Genomic DNA, 18,635 nt, shown 5'->3' with positions numbered 1-18,635 from the left:
CTGATGGAATACCAGTCAGAAATGAAAAGGAATTCAGTACTGATACATGCTACGACATGAACGAACCTTGAAAACATTATGTTAAGTGGAAAAAATTTCACAAAAGACTACATGTTGTATGATTCCCTTTATATGAAATGTCCAGAATAGGCAAATTATGAATTAAATTAGTGGTTGCCTAGGGCTGGGGTTGGGGTGGGGAGGAATGGGAAATGACTCCTGATGGTTACAGAATTATTTTAGGGGGAGTGACCAAAACGTTCGAAAATTAGATTGTGGTGATGGGTGCACAATTCTGTGAACATACTAAGAAACATTGAATTGCACTCTTAAAATGGGTGAACTGTATGTTATGGAATTGTATCACAATAAAGCTGTTTTAAAAAATCAGGTGATCAGAGAAGGCCTCCATGAGAAGGTGGCATTAAATTCTTCGGCAGGGAAATGAAACATTGTCATAGTAAAAATATATTGTGCAGTAGCAGAATTCACATACATTTTAATAATAAAACATGGAGTGTTAAAGAACCTTGGTGTCCACAGCAACACCAAGCGATCACCAAGTGATCTGACCAGGGTCAACAGTATCAGGGTACCTTTTGGGGAGAGTGGTGTGAAGAACACATGCCGCAGGTTTCAAGTAGGGAAGGGGAACCATCAGAATTGGATTTTGGAATCATCAGAGTGGAAACAGAACTGGAACGGGATGGATCCTACATTCCCAGGAAGGGAGGGGACATTCTTGATTATTGTGCTCAGTGCCTTGCCTGTGGGCCTCTTGTCCCCACTTTACAGAGAGGAAAACTGAAGCTTGCAGGGACAGAGTAATGAAAACGGTAATAAAAGTTCACACGCTGACCTCATGGTGAGGTTGTTTGTATGGTGATCTGATGGGGGAAGAGAGATGAGAGAAGAGGACAGATTCCAGAGCCTAAGGAGGATGCTCAGCAGGACCTGGTGAGGGCTCTGTTGTGAGTGATGAAGGTGAGAGAAGAGTCAAGAACACCCTCAGGCTTCTGGCTTGTACACCTGGGCTCATGGCTGCACCATTGGCTGGGATGAGGAATGATGCTGGGCAGTTGGTGGGTTTGGTTGGATTTGAGGCACCTGTGGGACACCTAGGGGGTGTTGTCCAGTTCTTCGTATTGTTCTGGAGCTCAAAAGAGAGGTCTGTGCTAGCAGCGGGGAAAGTGGTGTATCAGGGGCCCTAAACTCACATGTCTACAGGAGCCCCACAGATAGAACCTCCTGAGTGAGAATTACAGGGTGAAGATCATGGACAACCAGAGAGTACATTCCCTCTAGGGGGCGCTGCTATTGCTCAACTCCTAGACTGATTTAGGGCATGCAGCTTAGCCCAGGAGGGTTCCTGGCATCACCCAGGAAAGAATTCAAGGATGCGCCAGTGGTGTTAGCAAGTTTTCTTAAAGGAGCAGTGTGCAGCAACAGCGAAGGTGATGCTCCTTGTGGGCCAGGGCTACCACATAGGCAATATGCCCAGCATAGCAGCTCTGGGTGACAGAGTGAGATCCTGTCTCAAAAACAGACAGACAAAAAGTACTACAAATATATAGAAACTCAGACGGTGTGGTATTGGCATGAGAATGGACATATAGATCAAAGAAATTGAACTGAGAGTCCAAAAATAAGCCCTTAAAATTATGTTCAATTGATTTCTATAAGGGTGTCAAGACAATTCAATGGAGAAAGAATGAAAATAGTCTTTTCAGCAAATGGTGTTGGGACCACTGTATATCCACATGCAAAAGAATGAAGTTGTTATACCCTACAGTTTTATAATCATATTTACACTCAGTTTCCATTACATGCAAATTAAGGGGCAGATTATGCAGAAATTTTTAGGAAAAGCGTGTTAACTTCCAGGTTATTGCCTTGAAAAGGGGTAGTAAGTTCTGGGTGTTACCATAGCACTGGTGGGCGTGTCTTATAGAGAAGTGCTTTTGCCTCCTCCCTGTTTCCATTAGTCTTTAATCTAGTCCTGAGTTTGAGCCCCAACTCCCGCCTCCTGCCTCAAGACCATTATTGCCATGTGGAGAGTGGTAAGGGAGCATAAATGGAATTTGGAGCTTTACTGCCTGGTTCAAGTCCCAGCTCCCTCACTTAACACATAAGCTGTGTGATTGAGGAATTACTTTACTTCTCCGTGTCTTGGCTTCCTTGTCTGTTAAATGTAGCTGATACTAATACCTCTGTAGTACCTCCTAGAGAAAAAAAAACACAGCACCAAGTGCTATAGTACACATCGCAAATCTGCAAAAGTGCTAGCTATCATTACTATATGAGGCTTTTGACCCAGCTGTCAGAGAAGCTGGAAATTTGCATTTTTATGTGAAATTTCCTGACCTGAAGTTGTTGGCAACTGATTTAAAATTTTATTTACATAGAGAATCAAACAGAAGGCCTGTGGCCCCGGTGTGTATATGGCTCTTCAACTGCCAGTTTGGCTTCCACGAGCCATGGTAAATTAAAGGAGCAAGGGGGTGCCTGCTGCTGACGTTGTGCGATGCCCTGCAGGGTCCCGGAAAGAGAGGCAGGTGTATAGCAAGGCGGTGAAGAGGTTGTTCAGCCTGAAAGCCTCTGGAAGGAGAACCTGGATCCGCAGGGCTGGGGGGCGCTGTCACTGGCATGATGACCTCCTGGAGCCCGCCACCAAGCCCAGTATCACTGGCAAGTTCAAGCTGCTAGAGCCTCCCATGCTGGGCCACGACCTGAGACTGGCCCTGTGCTTGGCCAACCTCACCTCCCGGGTCCAGCAGGTGAGGGTCAACCTGAGCGGTGCCACCATCCTCTACACCCGCAAGCCGGTGGCAGAGATCCTGCATGAATCCCACGCCGTGAGGCTGGGGCGACAAGAAGGTAAGTGTACCCTGGCTTGGTGGAATCAGGCCAACCCACCTCCTTTTTCAGGAGAGTTGTGGAGGTCGGGGGTATTTCCCAGGATCTGCATTCATCCCCAGGAAGAAAGGGGATATTCCTGGGCATTGTGCTCAGTGCCTTGCCTCTTGTCCCCACTTTACAGATGAGAAAACTGAGACTCGGAGGGGCAAAACAATAATAACAGTAATACAAGTCCACATGCATCTGGTGGCAATCTGATGAAGATGTGATTTATAGTTTCTATTTGTTTTAATTAGAATGAATATTTACACACCAAATAAATACATGCTGGGGGTATTTCAGCATGTATGGAATATGCCATGCATTACTTTTCTAACATCCAAAAAAAAAAAATTCTGGAGCCCATTTGGCTCCAGATGATCTGTGGGAGAGGGCTGGACTGGTAACAGATGGTTTTCTTTGTTTTGGTTTTCAATTTTTTTTGAGACAGAGTCTTACTCTCTCACCCAGGCTGGAGTGAAGTGGTGTGATCTTAGCTCACTGCAACCTCCACCTCCCAGATTCAAGGGATTCTCTTGCCTCAGCCTCCTGAGTAGCTGGGACTTCAGGCATGCACCACCACACCCAGATAATTTTTGTATTTTTAGTAGAGAAGGGGTTTCGCGATGTTGCCCCGGCTGGACTCAAGTGATCTGCCCGCCTTGGCCTCCCAAAGTACTGGGATGACAGGCTTGAGCCAGGCCAGAGATGTTTATTAAGTGCTTACATGTGCCAAGCCCTGTCCCAAGAATTCTGCATGCGACAGCATAATCCCTCCAGCCACCTTGTACGTGGTACTAGTGCTAGCTCCATCTTTGAAAGGAGAAGACTCACACCAAGAACGGTGAAATCACGAGTTCAGAGTCACACAGTCAGTGTGCATAGTTGCAGGACCCAAATCCAGACAGTCTGGCATGAGAGACACACTCCTGACCAAGGCCAGGAAGGGGCAAAGCCAGGGTTCAAGGCCAGGGATGTTGACCACAGTGCACATTTACGCAGCTGATGCAATTGCTTGACTGCAGGTTATGGAATGGTCAGAGCCCACACCAAATATGCTCAACACGCCTAATGGTACCTTTGCCTAAAATTTATCCTTAGTATTTCATAGCAGAAGAGAATGGCTTCAGTCTTTTTAAAGGTTTTTGTATTTTTTTAACTGACCTTATTCCAACTGCTTCTTAAAAAATATATCGAGGTCAGGCGCGGTGGCTCACGCCTGTAATCCCAGCACTTTCGGAGGCCAAGGCGGGTGGATCACGAGGTCAGGAGATCGAAACCATCCTGGCTAACACAGTGAAACCTCGTCTCTACTAAAAATACAAAAAATTAGCCGGGCGTGGTGGCACACGCCTGTAGTCCCAGCTACTCAGGAGGCTGAGGCAGGAGACTCACTTGAACCCAGGAGGCTGAGGTTAAAGGATTTTTTTCGTGATCCTTGAACATATAGCGCTTCATGAATGATTTATTAAATCTGTCCCCTTTGATTATTCTTGCACTTTTTTCCTAGTCTGTCTGTCTTTTTGCCTGTGTCTCCCTCTCCATCTGTCTCTCCTTCCCTGTCTCTCTTTCTGTCTCTGTCCTTTTGGCTTTTTCGCCTGTCTCTCTATCTCTCCTCTCTCTCTGTCTGTCAGTCTGTCTCTGCATCTCTATCTCTCCTTTGCCTCCCTCTCCTTTCACATACTTTCTGAACTCTAAGGATTCAATTAAACAAAGAAGTTGTTGCTCTGGGCCAGCTTCTGGTAAGTGAAGCTTGTGGATTTTTCACAGGGTGTGAAAATGTATGAAGGAGGTGTCACACTTTTTTAGCTTTTTTTGTCATTTATTTTTCACAAAGTCTAAATCACAAAATAACACTTCATCATACAATTTTAATTAACATACACTTCCCTCTGGCTTTTAGCAATTTTTTTCATATTAAAAGTAATACATATTCATAAAAATTTGGAAAGCAAAAGAGAAAAATCACCTATGATTCTGCCACCCACCTACAAACTGTTAATGAATTTTACTTCCAAATTTTTAATGCCTGTTTGCTTTTTGAAAAACAGTTCTAGTTAAAGATTGCAAATAGTCATTAATGCCCTGCTCTTTTCATATTACATTGAATTTTAAATATTTTTATGAGCTCCTCGCAAACATCATTTTAATAGATGTTTAAATAAAATTTAATAGATCTTTAAATAAATAATATGGTGACCTATCTTTTCTTCTTTAGGTAGTTATCAGCTTATTGCTATTAAAAATAAAACTAAACTTTTGTTTAATTTATCTACAGAGTGTCAGGCAAGCAAGTAAACATTTTGATGCAAAAAGAAATCATCTTTTTTCCTCTGGATTCTGGACTTTTGTTAGACTATATCACAAAAGTGAAATTCTTGGGCGGGGCACAGTGGCTCATGCCTGTAATGCCAGCATTTTGGGAGGCCGAGGCGGGCGGATCACGAGGTTGGGAGAGCAAGACCATCCTGGCTAACACGGTGAAACCCTGTCTCTACTAAAACTACAAAAAAATTAGCCGGGCGTGGCGGCGGGTGCCTGTAGTCCCAGCTACTCGGGAGTCTGAGGCAGGAGAATAGCGTGAACCCGGGAGGAGGAGCTTGCAGTGAGTCGAGATCTCGCCACTGCACTCCAGCCTGGGTGACAGAGCAAGACTCTGTCTAAAAAGAAAAAAAAAAGTGAAACTCTTTGGCCAAATGATAGACTATTAAAACCTATACTTTTTTAAATTATTGGATTTTTAAGTAGTTTTAGGTTTTCAGAAAGCTTTCAGTGGGAAGTACAGAGAGTTCCCATATCCCTGCCCACCACCACACCTCTCCTTCTGTTATTAACATCTTGCTTTAGTGTGGTACATTTGTTACAATTAATGGGCCGATATTGACACAGTATTATTAACTAAAATTCATAGTTTACATTAGGGTTCACTCTGTGTTGTGCATTCTGTGGCTTTTGACAAATGTATAATGGTATGTATCTAATATTCCACTATCATACAGAATAGTTTCACCCGCTCTCCAATATCCCCATGTTCCACCTATTCATCCCTCCTTCCCTTGCCTGAAGCCCCAGTAACCACTGATTTTTTTAGTGTCTCCACACTTTTGCCTGTTCCATAATGTCATCTAGTTGAAATCATACAGTATAATTAGGCTTTTTCAGACAGGCTTCTTTCACTTAGCAATATGTATTTAAGGATCCCTTATGGTTTTTGTGTCTTGATAGGTCATTTCTTCTTATTGCAAAATAGTATTCCATTATATGGATGTACACAGTTTATCCATTCACCTACTTAAGGACATCTTGGTTGATTCCTAGTTTTGGCAATTATGAATAAAGCTGCTGTAAACATCCTTATGCAGGTTTTTGTGTGGGCTTGAGTTTTTAATTCTTTTTTTTTTTTTGAGACAGAGTCTCACTCTGTCACCAGGCTAAAGTGCAGTGGTGCAATCTTGGTCACTGTAATCTCTGCCTCCCGGGTTCAAGCCATTCTCCTGCCTCAGCCTCCCGAGTAGCTGGGACTACGGGCACACACCACCACACCTAGCTAATTTTTGTATTTTTAGTAGCGACAAGGTTTCAGCATGTTGGCCAGGATGGTCTTGATCTCCTGACCTCATGATCCACTTGCCTCAGCCTCCCAAGGTGCTGGGATGACAGGCATGAGCCACCGCAGCAGGCCCGAATTTTTAATTCTTTAGATAAATACCAAGGAGCACACTTGCTGGATTTTATGGTAAGAGTATGTTTAGTTTGGTAAGAAACTGACAAACTGTCTTCCCAAGTAGCTGTATCCTTTTGAATTCCCACCAGGGATATATGAGAATTCCTGTTGTTCCCTATTCTATCCAGCAGACGGTGTTGTGTGTTTTGGATTATTGACATTGTACATCCTGGCTAACACCGTGAAACCCCGTCTCTACTAAAAAATACAAAAAACTAGCCGGGCGAGGTGGCGGGCGCCTGTAGTCCCAGCTACTCGGGAGGCTGAGGCAGGAGAATGGTGTAAACCCCGGAGGCAGAGCTTGCAGTGAGCTGAGATCCAGCCACTGCACTCCAGCCTGGGCGATAGAGCGAGACTCTGTCTCAAAAAAAAAAAAAAGAAAAAGAAAAAAAAAATGACATTGTAATAGGTGTGTAATAGTGTATCAGAGTTTACTATTCACTGATGACATATGACATTGAGCATCTTTTCATATACTTATTTGACATCTGTATCTCTTCTTTGGTGAGGTGTACAGATCTTTTGCCCATGTTTTAATTGGGTTGTTCATTTTCTCCTTGCTGGTTTTTGAAAGGTCTTTGTGTATTTTGGGTAACAGTCTTTTATCCGATGTCTTTTGCAAATATTTTCTCCCAGTCTGTGTCCTCTCTTCTCAGTCTCTTCACAGTGTTTTTGCAGAGCAAAGTTTTTAGTTTTAATAAAGTCCAACTTATCAATTTTTTCTTTCATGGATCATGCCTTTGGTACTGTATCAAAAAAATTATTACCGGCTAGACACGGTGGCTCATGCCTGTAATCCCAGCACTTTGGGAGGCTGAAGCAGGTGGATCATGAGGTCAGGAGGTTGAGACCAGCCTGGCCAACATGGTGAAACCCCATCTCTACTAAAAATACAAAAATTAGCTGGGCATGGTGGTGTGCCTATAATCCCAGCTACTCGGGAGGCTGAGGCAGGAGAATCGCTTGAACCTAGGAGGTGGAGTTTGCAGTGAGCCAAAATCATGGCACTGCACTCCAACCTGGACAATAGAGCAAGACTCCATCTCAAAAAAAAAAAAATTATTACCAATCTCGGGTCATCTAGATTTTTCTCCCATGTTATCCTTAAGAGTTCTGTAGTTTTGCATTTTACATTTAGGTCAATGATTCAGTTTAGTAAATTTTGTAAAGAATGTAAGGCCTTTCTCTAGATTTTCTTTTCCCCGTGTGGATAACCAGTTGCTTCAGCACCATTTGTTGACTATCTTTTCTCCATTGTATTTCCTTTGCTACTTTGTCAAAGATCAACTGACTATATTTGTGCAGGTCTATTTCTGAACTCTCTTCTATTCTATTGATCCACAGACATAACTCAGAGATATTGCGGGTTTGGTTCCAGACCACCACAATAATAGGAATATTGCAATAAAGCAAGTCACACAAATGTTTTGGTTTCCCAGAGCATATAAAAGTTATGTTTATATTATACTGTAGTCTATAAAGTGTGCAATAGCACTATTCCTTTAAAAAAATAGTGTAGACCTTAATTTTAAAATACTTTATGGCTATCAAATGCTAACAATTGGGGCCAGGCACAGGTGGTGCATACCTGTAATCCCAGCACTTTGGGAGGCTGAGGCAGAAGGATCACTTGAGCTCAAGAGCTCAAGACCAGCCTGGGCAACATGGTGAAACCCCATCTCTACAAAAAAAAATAAAGAAAGAAAACAAAAAAATTAGCCAGGCATGGTGGTACACATCTGTTGTCTCAGCTACTCAGAAGCGAGGCGAGAGGCTCACTGCACTCCAGCCTGGTTAACAAAGGGAGACTCTTTCTCAAAAAAAAAAAAAAAAAAAAAAAAAAAAGCTAACAATCTGAACCTTCACTGAGTTATAATATTTTTGCTGGTGGAAGGTCTTGCCTCAATGTTGATGACTGCTAACTGATCAGGGTAGTGGTTGCCAAAGGTTGGGGTGGTTGTGGCAATTTCTTAAAATAAGACAACAATGAAGTTTGCCACACTGAATGACTTTCTTCCTTTCACGAAGGATTTCTCTGTAGTATGTGATGGTGTTTGACAGCATTTTACTCACAGTAGAACTTCTTTCGAATCTGGAGTCAATCCTCTCAAACCCTGCCACTGCTTTATCAACTAAGTTTATATAATATTCAAAATCTTTTGTTGCCGTTTCAACAATGTTTAGAGCATCTTCACCAGGAATAGATTCCATCTTTGAAAAACACTTTCTTTGCTCACACATAAGAAGCAACTCTTCAACTGTTCAAGTTTTACCATCAGATGGAGCAATTTAGTCACATCTTTAGGCTGCACTCTAATTCTCTTGCTATTTCCACCACATCATCAGTGACTTCCTGCACTGAAATCCTGAATCCCTCAAAGTCATCCATAAGAGTTGGAATCAACTTCTTTCCAACTCCTATTAATGTTGATATTTTTACCTTCTTCCATGAATCATGAATATACTTAATGGTGTCTAGAATGGTGAATCTTTTCCAGAAGGTTTTCAATTGAATTTACCCAGAGCCATTAGAGGAATCACTATCTATGGCAGCTACGGCTTTATGAAATGTATTTCTTAAAGAAAAAGACTTGAAAGTTAAAATTACTCCTTGATTCATGGTCTGCAGAATGGATGTTATGTTAACAGGCATCAAAATAACATTAATCTCATTGTACACCTCCATCAGAATTCTTGAGTGACTAGGTGCATTGTCAATGAGCAGTAATGCTTTGACAAGAATCTTCTTTTCTGATCAGTAGGTCTCAACAGTTGGTCTAAAATATTCAGTAAACCATGCTATAAACAGATGTGCTATCATCCTGGCTTCATTGTTCCTTTATGGACCACAGGTAAAGTAGATTAAGCATAATTCTTAAGGGCCCCAGGATTTAGAAATGGTAAATGAGCGTTGGCTTCATCTTAAAGTCACCAGCTGCATTAGCTCTTTAATGCACAGAGTCAGCCTGTCCTTTGAAGCTTTGAAACCAGGCATTGACTTCTGTCTAGCTGTGAAAGTCCTAGATGGCATCTTCTTCCAATATAAAATTATTTTTTCTACATTGAAAATCTGTTGTTTTATGTAGCCGTCTTCACCAACGATCTTAGCTAGAGTCTGGATAACTTTCTGTGGCTTCTACATCAGCACTTGTTGCTTCAGCTTGCACTTTTATGTTATAGAGATGACTTCTTTCCTTAAACCTTATGAACCAATCTGTGCTAGCTTCAAACTTGTCTTCTGTAGCTTCCTAACATCTCTCAATCCTTATAGAATTGAAGAGCATTAGGGCCTTGCTCTGGATTAGGCTTTGGCTTAATGGAATGTTATGGCTGGTGTGATCTTATATGGAGATCACTAAAACTTTGTCCGTATTAGCAATAAGGCTATTTTGCTTTCTTATAATTCCTAAGTCACTTTTAGTTTCCTTCAAGAGTAGCACTTTTAATTTCCTTCAAGAACTTTCCCTTGCATTCAAAACCTTGCTGTTTGGCACAAGAGGCCTAGCTTTTGGCTCATCTTGGCTTTCTATGTGCCTTCCTCACTAAGCTTAATCATTTCTAGCTTTTGATTTAAAGTGAAAGACATGTAACTCTCATTAACTTGAACACCTAGAGGCCATTGTAGGTTTATTAATTGGCCTAATTTAAATATTGTTGTGTATCTAGGAATAGGGAGGCCCGAGGAAAGGGAGAGAGATGGGGAAATGGCCAGTGAGTGGAGCAGTCAGAACTCACACAACATTTATCAATTAAGTTCAACATCTTATAGGGCATGGTTTGTGGTGCCAGCAAAGAGTTACAATAGTAGCATCAAAGATCACTGATCAAGGGCTGGGCACAGGGGCTCATATATGTAATCCCAATCCCAATCACTTTTGGAGGTCAAAGTGAGAGAATTGCTTGAACCTAGGAGTTTGAGACCAGCTTGGGCAACACAGCAAAACCCCATCTCTACAAAAATTAAAATAAAAAATATCTGATGGGTGTGGTGGCATGCTCCCATAGTCTTAGCTACTTGAAGGCTGAGGCAGGAGGATTGTTTGAGCCCAGGAGTTGGAGGTTTGCAGTGAGCTATGATCACACCACTGCACCTACAGCCTGGGTGACAGAGCAAGACCTTGTCTTAAAGAGAAAAAAAAAAAAAGATCACTGATCATAGAAGCAAACACATGCTCTTGGAAAAATGGCTCTTATAGACTTGCCTGACTCAGGGTTGCCACAAACCTTCAATTTGTAAAAAATGCAATATCTGCAAAGTACAATAAAATGAAGCACAATAAAATAAGGTATGCCTGTCTTTGTCCATTCTTTCACTAATACCACACTGTCTTGATTACTGTACCTTTATAGTAAATCTTGAAGTCAGGTAGTGGCAGTCCTCTAACTTTGTTCCTCTCCTTCAATATTTTACAATTGTACAATTGTGTTGACTACTGTGGATCTTTTGCCTCTTGACATAAACTTTTTTATGTCATGGATCTTTAAAAAAATCTTAATTGATATATCATAGTAGTACATATTTTGTGGGTACACATGATATTTTCATACATGTATAGAATGTGTAACAATCAAATCAGGGTAACTGGAATATCCATCACCTTATACATTTATCTGTATCTTTTGTGTTGGAAACATTACAGTTTATTCTAGCTATTTAGAAATATACCACAAATCACAGTTAACTATAATTTCCCTACTGTATTATGAAATATTAGAACTTGGCCGGGCGCGGTGGCTCAAGCCTGTAATCCCAGCACTTTGGGAGGCCGAGACGGGCGAATCACAAGGTCAGGAGATCGAGACCATCCTGGCTAACACCGTGAAACCCCGTATCTACTAAAAAATACAAAAAACTAGCTGGGCGAGGTGGCGGGCGCCTGTAGTCCCAGCTACTCGGGAGGCTGAGGCAGGAGAATGGCGTAAACCCGGGAGGCGGAGCTTGCAGTGAGCTGAGATCCGGCCACTGCACTCCAGCCCGGGCGACAGAGCAAGACTCCATCTCAAAAAATAAAAAAATTAAAAAAAAAGAAATATTAGAACTTATCCTTTCTAACTATCTTGTACCCATTATCCAACTTCTCTTCATTCCTGTCTCCCACCCACACATAAAGTTTGGAATCAGTTTGTCAATATCCACAAAATAACTTCTTCAGATTGCTTTGAATCTATAGATCAAGTTAGGAAAAATTGACATTTTAACAATATTGAGCCTTTCTATCCATGAACATGGAATATCTCTTCATTTATTTAGTTCTTTCATCAGAGTTTTACAGTTCTTCTTGTGTAGATCTTATACATATTTTGTTAATGCCTACATTTTCCATTTTTGGTGGTGCTAACATAAATGGTATTATCTTTTTAATTTTAATTTCTAGTTGTTCATTGCTGGTATATAGGAAAGTGATTGACTTCTGTATATTGGTAATCTTATACCCTGTAACCTTGCTATAACCACTCATTAGTTCCAGGATTTTTTGTGTGTTGTGGTTGACAATTCTTTTGGATTTTCTACATAGACAATTATATCATTTGTGAACAAAGACTGTTTTATTTCTTCCTTCCCAATCGGTATACATTTTATTTCCTTGTTTTACCTTATTGCATTAGCTAGGACTCCCAATATGATGTTGACAAGGAATAGTAAGAGGGGACATCCTTGCCTTGTTCCTAATCATCATGGGAAAGCTTGCAGTTCCTCACCATTAAGGATAATGTTTGCTGTAGGTTTTTTGTAGATATTCTTTATCAAGTTGAGTAAATTCCTCCTCTATTCCTAGTTTGCTAAGAGCTTTATCAGGAATGGGTGTTGGATTTTATCAAATTCTTTTTCTGCATCTATTGATATGATCATGTTATTTTTTTCCTGTTGATTTGATGGACTATATTAATTGAACTTTAATATTGACCCAGCCTTACATGCCTAGAGTAAATCCCACTTGATCATGGCATGTAATTTTTTACACATTGTTGATTCAATTTACCAACATTTTGTTGAGAATTTTTTTTTATTTATTCATTCATTTATTGAGTATATTGTAATTGACAAAATCATGCAATATCTATTACACATGAGGTTTTTTATAGATCTGGAAATACAGGAACTGTTAGATATTGCTTCTTACTTCTAGTAGCTCATTCTCTTATGAAGGGAATCAAATAATAATAATAATAGAAAAAAATCAATATATTGAATGACTCTTTGAAATTTAAATGTATATTATCCATGCATGTTCCATTATTTTACATGAAAATTCATATTGGTCTGTAGTTTTCTTTTCTTGCAATGTCTTTGACTGGTTTTTGGCATTAAGGTAATGCTGGCCTCATAGAATGAATTAGGAAGTATTTCTCTGCTTCCATTTTCTGGAAGAGATTGTAGAGAATTGCTATAATTTTTTATCCTTAAATACTTGGTATGTTTCACCAGTGAACCCATCTGGGCTTAATGCATTCTGGTTTGGAAGGTTATTAAGTCCTGATTCAATTTTGTAATAGATATAGGCCTATTCAGGTTGTCTTTTTCTTCTTATGTGAATTTTAGCCGATTTTTTCTTTCAGGAACTGGTCCCTTTCATCTAGGTTATCAAACCTGTGGGCATAAAGTTGTTCATAATATTCCTTTACTATCTGTTTTTTTCCTGACTCCCCAAACTTGTTACCTTTACTATCTTTTTAGTGTTCATGGGATCTGGAGAGATGTCCTCTCTTGCCTTTATCATGTTAATAACTTGTGCCTTCTCTCTTTTTTTTCTAAGTTAGCCTTGCTATAAGCTTATTGACTTTATTGATCTTTTCAAAGAACCAGCTTTTGATTTTGCTGATTTTCTCTATTGATCTCTGATTTTCAATTTTACTGATTTCTGCTCTAATTTTTATTATTTTTTTCTTCTGCTTAAGATGAGTTTAACACGTTCTCCTTTTTACAGTTTCCTAAAGCAGAAATTTAGATTATTGGTTTTAGATCTTTCTTCTTTTCTATCATATGTATTTAATACTATAAACTTCTCTCTAAGCACTGCTTTTGCTGCGTCCTACAAATGTGTGTGTTGGGGGAGGGGTGTTTGTTTTGTTTTGCTTTTCAGACAGTCTCATTGTGTCACCCAGGCTGGGGTGCAGTGGCACAATCATGGCTCAGTGTAGCCTCAACTTCCCGGGCTCAGGTGATTTTCCCTCCTCAGCCTCCCAAGTAACTGGGACTACAGGCATGCGCCCAGAAATTTTGATAAGTTGTAGTTTCATTTTCATTTACTTCAAAATAATTTTAAATTTCTCTTGAGACTTCTTCTGTGTCCCATGTGTTCTTCTAGAAGTGTGTTGTTTAATCTCTAGTTATTTTAGATTTTTCAGCTCTGTCTGTCGTTGATTTCCAGTTTGATTTCATTGTGTTCTGGGGGCATATATTGCATAATTTCTATTATTTTAAACTTGTTAATGTGTCATTTATGCCGCAGAATGTGATCCATTTTTGTGAATGCTCCGTGTGAGATTGAGAAGAATGTGTATCCTGCTGTTGTCGGATGCAATATTCTACAGATGTCAGTTATGTCCAGCTGAGTGACGGTGCTATTGAGAACCATTGTTCTAGGGAAAGGAGTCTCAGCTTTTATTAGATTGTTAGTGGAGTCTGTGAGTCAAAGGACTTCAAGAAGCCCTGATCCAAACATTTTATTTTATTTTATTTTATTTTTTTATTTATTTATTTTTTTTTTTTTTTTGAGATGGAGTCTCGCTGTGTCTCCCAGACTGGAGTGCAGTGGCACGATCTCGGCTCACTGCAAGCTCCACCTCCCGGGTTCACGCCATTCTCCTGCCTCAGCCTCCCGAGTAGCTGGGACTACAGGCGCCCGCCACCATGCCCGGCTAATTGATCCAAACATTTTAAAGGGCAACTTTTCTCCTCCTTTCTCCCAGGGTCTGAGCTGATGCCCAGAGCTCTGCTCATGTGTATCATATGGTGGCATATGGTGGTTCTTCATGCTGGACACTGAGAATTTACATTTCTAACAAGTTACCAGGTGACGCTGATGCTGCTGGTCCCAGGACCACACTTGGAGAACCATGGTCTATCACCATGCAAGGAGTAAATGATATAATGTATATAAAGTATTTGGCATCATTCCTACTACCTGATGAACATTCAATTTATGATGTTTATTATCAGTGTTTTTGATATTGTTATCAATAATATTATCAATAAAATAATAAATCAATAAAATAAAAATAATAATACCTGCTCATGGAATTGTTGTAAGGTTTAAACAAGTCAGTCTGCGAAAGCACTTCCAAGTGCAGTACACTTTATTCCCTTAGTAAAAGTTAGCTTTTATATTTATAATAATTATTGTTATTGTTATTGTTATTTTGAGACAGAGTCTTGCTCTGTCGCTCAGGCTGGAGTGCAATGGCCCAGTCTCAGCTCACTGCAACCTCCGCCTCCTGGGTTCAAGCAATTCTCCTGCCTCAGTCTCCCAAGTAGATGGGATTACAGGCACACAACACCACGCCCTGCTAATTTTGTAATTTTTTTTCAGTAGAGACAGGGTTTCTCCATGTTGGTCAGACTGGACTCGAACTCCTGACCTCAGGTGATCCACCCACCTTCGCCTCCCAAAGTGCTGGGATTACAAGTGTGAGTCACTGCACTGGCCTATAATTATTACTTATTACTGTTATTGTAATAAAGTTCTTCCAGTAATGACCTACCGAACAAAGGGAGCCCATAAAAAAAAAATATCATGCTTTAACACATGAATCGGCCTACTGGCATTCAGGAGAATCTATGATACGCAAAGCACTGGGGTAGCAGAGCGCATGAACCATGTTGAGCCCTTTAAGGACCTTTTCCATGAGTTAAAAACTCAGATGCCTTCAGAGTCAGGAAGAAAACAGAAATAAAGGAAGCAGTGGGAGTAGAACAATAGGGAATGAGGGGGCCTGAGAGCAAACCAGAAAGAGCACATTGAACCTAAAAGAAAGAATACATAGTAGTCAGGAAAAAAAAAAAAAAAACACCTGTAACTCCAGCACTTTAGGAGGCCAAGGTGAGCGGATCATGAGGTCAAGAGATTGAGACCATCCTGGCAAACGTGATGAAGCTCCATCTCTACTAAGAATACAAAAATTAGCTGGGTGTGGTGGCATGTGCCTGTAGTCTCAGCTACTCAGGAGGCTGAGGCAGGAGAATCGTTTGAACTCAGGAGGTGGAGGTTGCAGTGAACTGAGATCATGCCACCACTGCACTCCAGCCTCGCAACAGAGCAAGACTCTGTCTTCAAAAAAAAAAAAAAAAAAAAAAAAAAAAAGACTGAGGTTTGTGGTGATCCATGCTTACAAGAAAAGAATACCTAGGCAGGATGTTTGTGACTGGTGAGAGGCAGATAGAGATGGCCAGGACCACAAGAGCTCAGAGAGCATGAGAGCACTGGCTGGAGGCGTCAGTGAAGACTTCCCTCAGTTGGTGGGGCTGACCAGGACTGGGCCTTGGAGGGGGGCATTTGGAAAAGTTGTAGGGAAATTGGCCTCACAGGATTGGAAGATTGAGGCAGGCCTTTGGTCTTCCTCTTCTCTACACCTAGCACATAATAGGTGCTCAATAAACAGTGAAGGAGGGGATGAATGGTTGATGGGCTGAGAGATTTCCATCTGGAATAAGTAGGGAAAGCTTGGAAACATCTCTGGGGGCTCTTGGCTCTTGGAGAAATAGTCTGGTATTGTGGTAGCTCCCTGACCTGAATTTGACTCCCACCTCATCCTAATTTCTTGGTTTACTTCCTATATGAGTTTGGACAAGAAAATACCCGCTCTGGGCCTTAGGTTTCTTCATCTGAGAACTGAGGAGAATAAAGCCTGTCACAGAATGGTTGCAAGGACCGGAGAGAAAGGAGCTATTAGTTGGGCCTTCCCTTCCTTCTTCCCAGTGCCATTGAAGAAAGACACCAAACCCCAACTCCCACCTCTGCTTTCCCTTCCAGAGAAGAGAATCCCAATTACAATATCTTACTCTAAGTATAAAGAAGACCTGACAGAGGACAAGAAGATCCTGTTGGCTGCCATGTGCCTCGTCACCAAAGGAGAGAAGCTTCTGGTGGAGAAGGACATTACTCTAGAGGACTTCATCACCATCAAGGTGACCTCAGCCTGCACCTACCATGCTGTTCCAAGCAGCACCCACTCCCCAGAGCTGGGGGAGAGTGTCAGAAGCTGGGCATTTTGTGCCTTTAACTCCAGCTTTAGCTCTCCAAGGTGGGAGGGGTGGGTTGGACATAAGGGGATGAATGCAATGGTGGCACTCAGTAATGGGGTATACGGAGGCAGGGGTGGACATGACTAATGATCCATCCTCTAACTCAGCCAGGACCATCGATTTCCTGCAGGGAGGAGGGGTAGACACGATGGCTGATCCGTGTTGTCCCCTTTCAGGTTCTGGGCCCAGCCATGGTGGGAGTGGCAGTTACGGTGGAAGTGACAGTAGTCAACCCCCTCTTAGAAAGAGTGAAGGACTGTGCGCTGATGGTGGAGGGCAGCGGCTTTCTCCAGGAACAGCTCAGAATCGAGTAAGTGCCAGCCTGGGGGGTTGGCAGGGAATGGGGCTCCCTTCCTTATGGATGAGCCAAAGAGAAGTTGCCAGGGATAGGGAGTGTGGGAGAGATTCTGGACCCCCCAGGAACCAGCCCACAGCCTATCCATATCAGCCTGCATTCACTTATTTATTCCTTTATTCATTGATTCATTTACTCAAATCATATAACTCGTTCACTCAGTCATTCACTCACATAATTCATTCATATTTTCACTTATTTATCCATTTATTTATTCACTCACTTTCATTCATTTTCTCTCACTGGTGTTGTCAGGGAAGGTCTCCTGGAAGAAGAGAACTTGATTTGGGCCTTGGGTGGATTGGAATATCCTAGGTGGGAGGAACAGAGCCGATGAAAGCCCAGAGGAGGGAAGTTCAGGGCACAGACAGAAAACTAGCCTGGCTGGATGGGAAGAGTGCAGGTGGTAGAAGAGAAAATTAAATTGGAAACATGTTTTTTTGTTGTTTTGTTTGTTTGTTTGTTTGTTTGTTTGTTTTTGAGACAGAGTCTCACTCTGTTGCCCAGGCTGGAGTGTAATGGTGCAATCTCAGCTCACTGCAACCTCCCCCTCCCAGATTCAAGCAATTCTCCTGTCTCGACTTCCTGAGTAGCTGGGATTACAGGTGTGCACCACCACTCCCAGCTGATTTTTGTATTTTAGTAGAGATGGGATTTCACCATGTTAGTCAGACTGGTCTCGTACTCCTGACCTCAGGTGATCCACCTGCCTCGGCCTCCCAAAGTGCTGGGATTCCAGGAGTGAGCCACCGCACCTGGCCTGGAAACATGTTGATAAGTCTTGTATGTCAAGCCACAAGGTGAACTTGATCCTGAGGAGTTTGGGGAGCCGTGGATTGGCAGGCCAGACTCAGAATGGCAAGAGGACTGACAGTCTGCCTTTCTTACCTCCTTTTCCTCTAGCGTGCCCACCCTGGAGCCTCAGGAGAAGGCCTCAGTCCGGTTTGACATCACTCCCTCCAAGAGTGGCCCAAGGCAGTTGCAGGTGGACCTTGTAAGCCCTCACTTCCCGGACATCAAGGGTTTTGTGATCATCCATGTGGCCACTGCCAAGTGATGGATCATGAGGGACTGAGAGGGGGCAATTTGGCCCCTGTCCGCCTCCTGCCCATTCTTTGTCTCTTCCACGTGGGAGCCAGGGGACCTCAGTTAATCCTGCTTCAACCTCTGCCCTACTTGGTAAATTTAGGCAAGTTCCTTCTCCTCCTGGGCCTCAGTTTACTCTTCTGTAAAATGAAGTGTTGCACTCAGTAATCTTTAAACTTTTGGACAACCATAGATGATGTAAGAAGCTAGGGAGCCTCTCCAACCTTCATGTCTCATCCCCATAGCTGGGAGGCTGACAGACCCAAGCATCACAGTAACCCTGGCCCACTCAGTTCTGCCGTACTCTGCCCTGCCAGCTCACCGTCACC

General features: G+C 42.0%; 1 protein-coding gene across 2 annotated transcripts in view; it reads left to right on the top strand.

Moving 5' to 3' along the window:
• TGM6 (transglutaminase 6) overlaps positions 1-18,387 on the top strand; it is a 54,123-nt gene extending 35,736 nt beyond the window's left edge. The window contains exons 10-13 of one of the 2 annotated variants that reach the window (XM_010379015.2): positions 2,536-2,877; positions 16,594-16,748; positions 17,042-17,175; positions 18,124-18,387. In XM_010379015.2, coding sequence (XP_010377317.2) covers positions 2,536-2,877; positions 16,594-16,748; positions 17,042-17,175; positions 18,124-18,277 — 785 coding nt within the window. In that variant the 3' untranslated portion in view covers positions 18,278-18,387. The remainder of the gene's footprint in view (positions 1-2,535; positions 2,878-16,593; positions 16,749-17,041; positions 17,176-18,123) is intronic. The other variant, XM_010379016.2, reaches the window with a different exon arrangement.
• The last annotated feature ends 248 nt before the right edge of the window (positions 18,388-18,635 follow it).

Source organism: Rhinopithecus roxellana, chromosome 13 (assembly GCF_007565055.1).
Source record: "Rhinopithecus roxellana isolate Shanxi Qingling chromosome 13, ASM756505v1, whole genome shotgun sequence".
Taxonomy (NCBI): Eukaryota; Metazoa; Chordata; class Mammalia; order Primates; family Cercopithecidae; genus Rhinopithecus; species Rhinopithecus roxellana.
The sequence above is the reverse complement of the archived record's forward strand: the minus strand, read 5'-3'. Positions and strand labels throughout refer to the sequence as shown.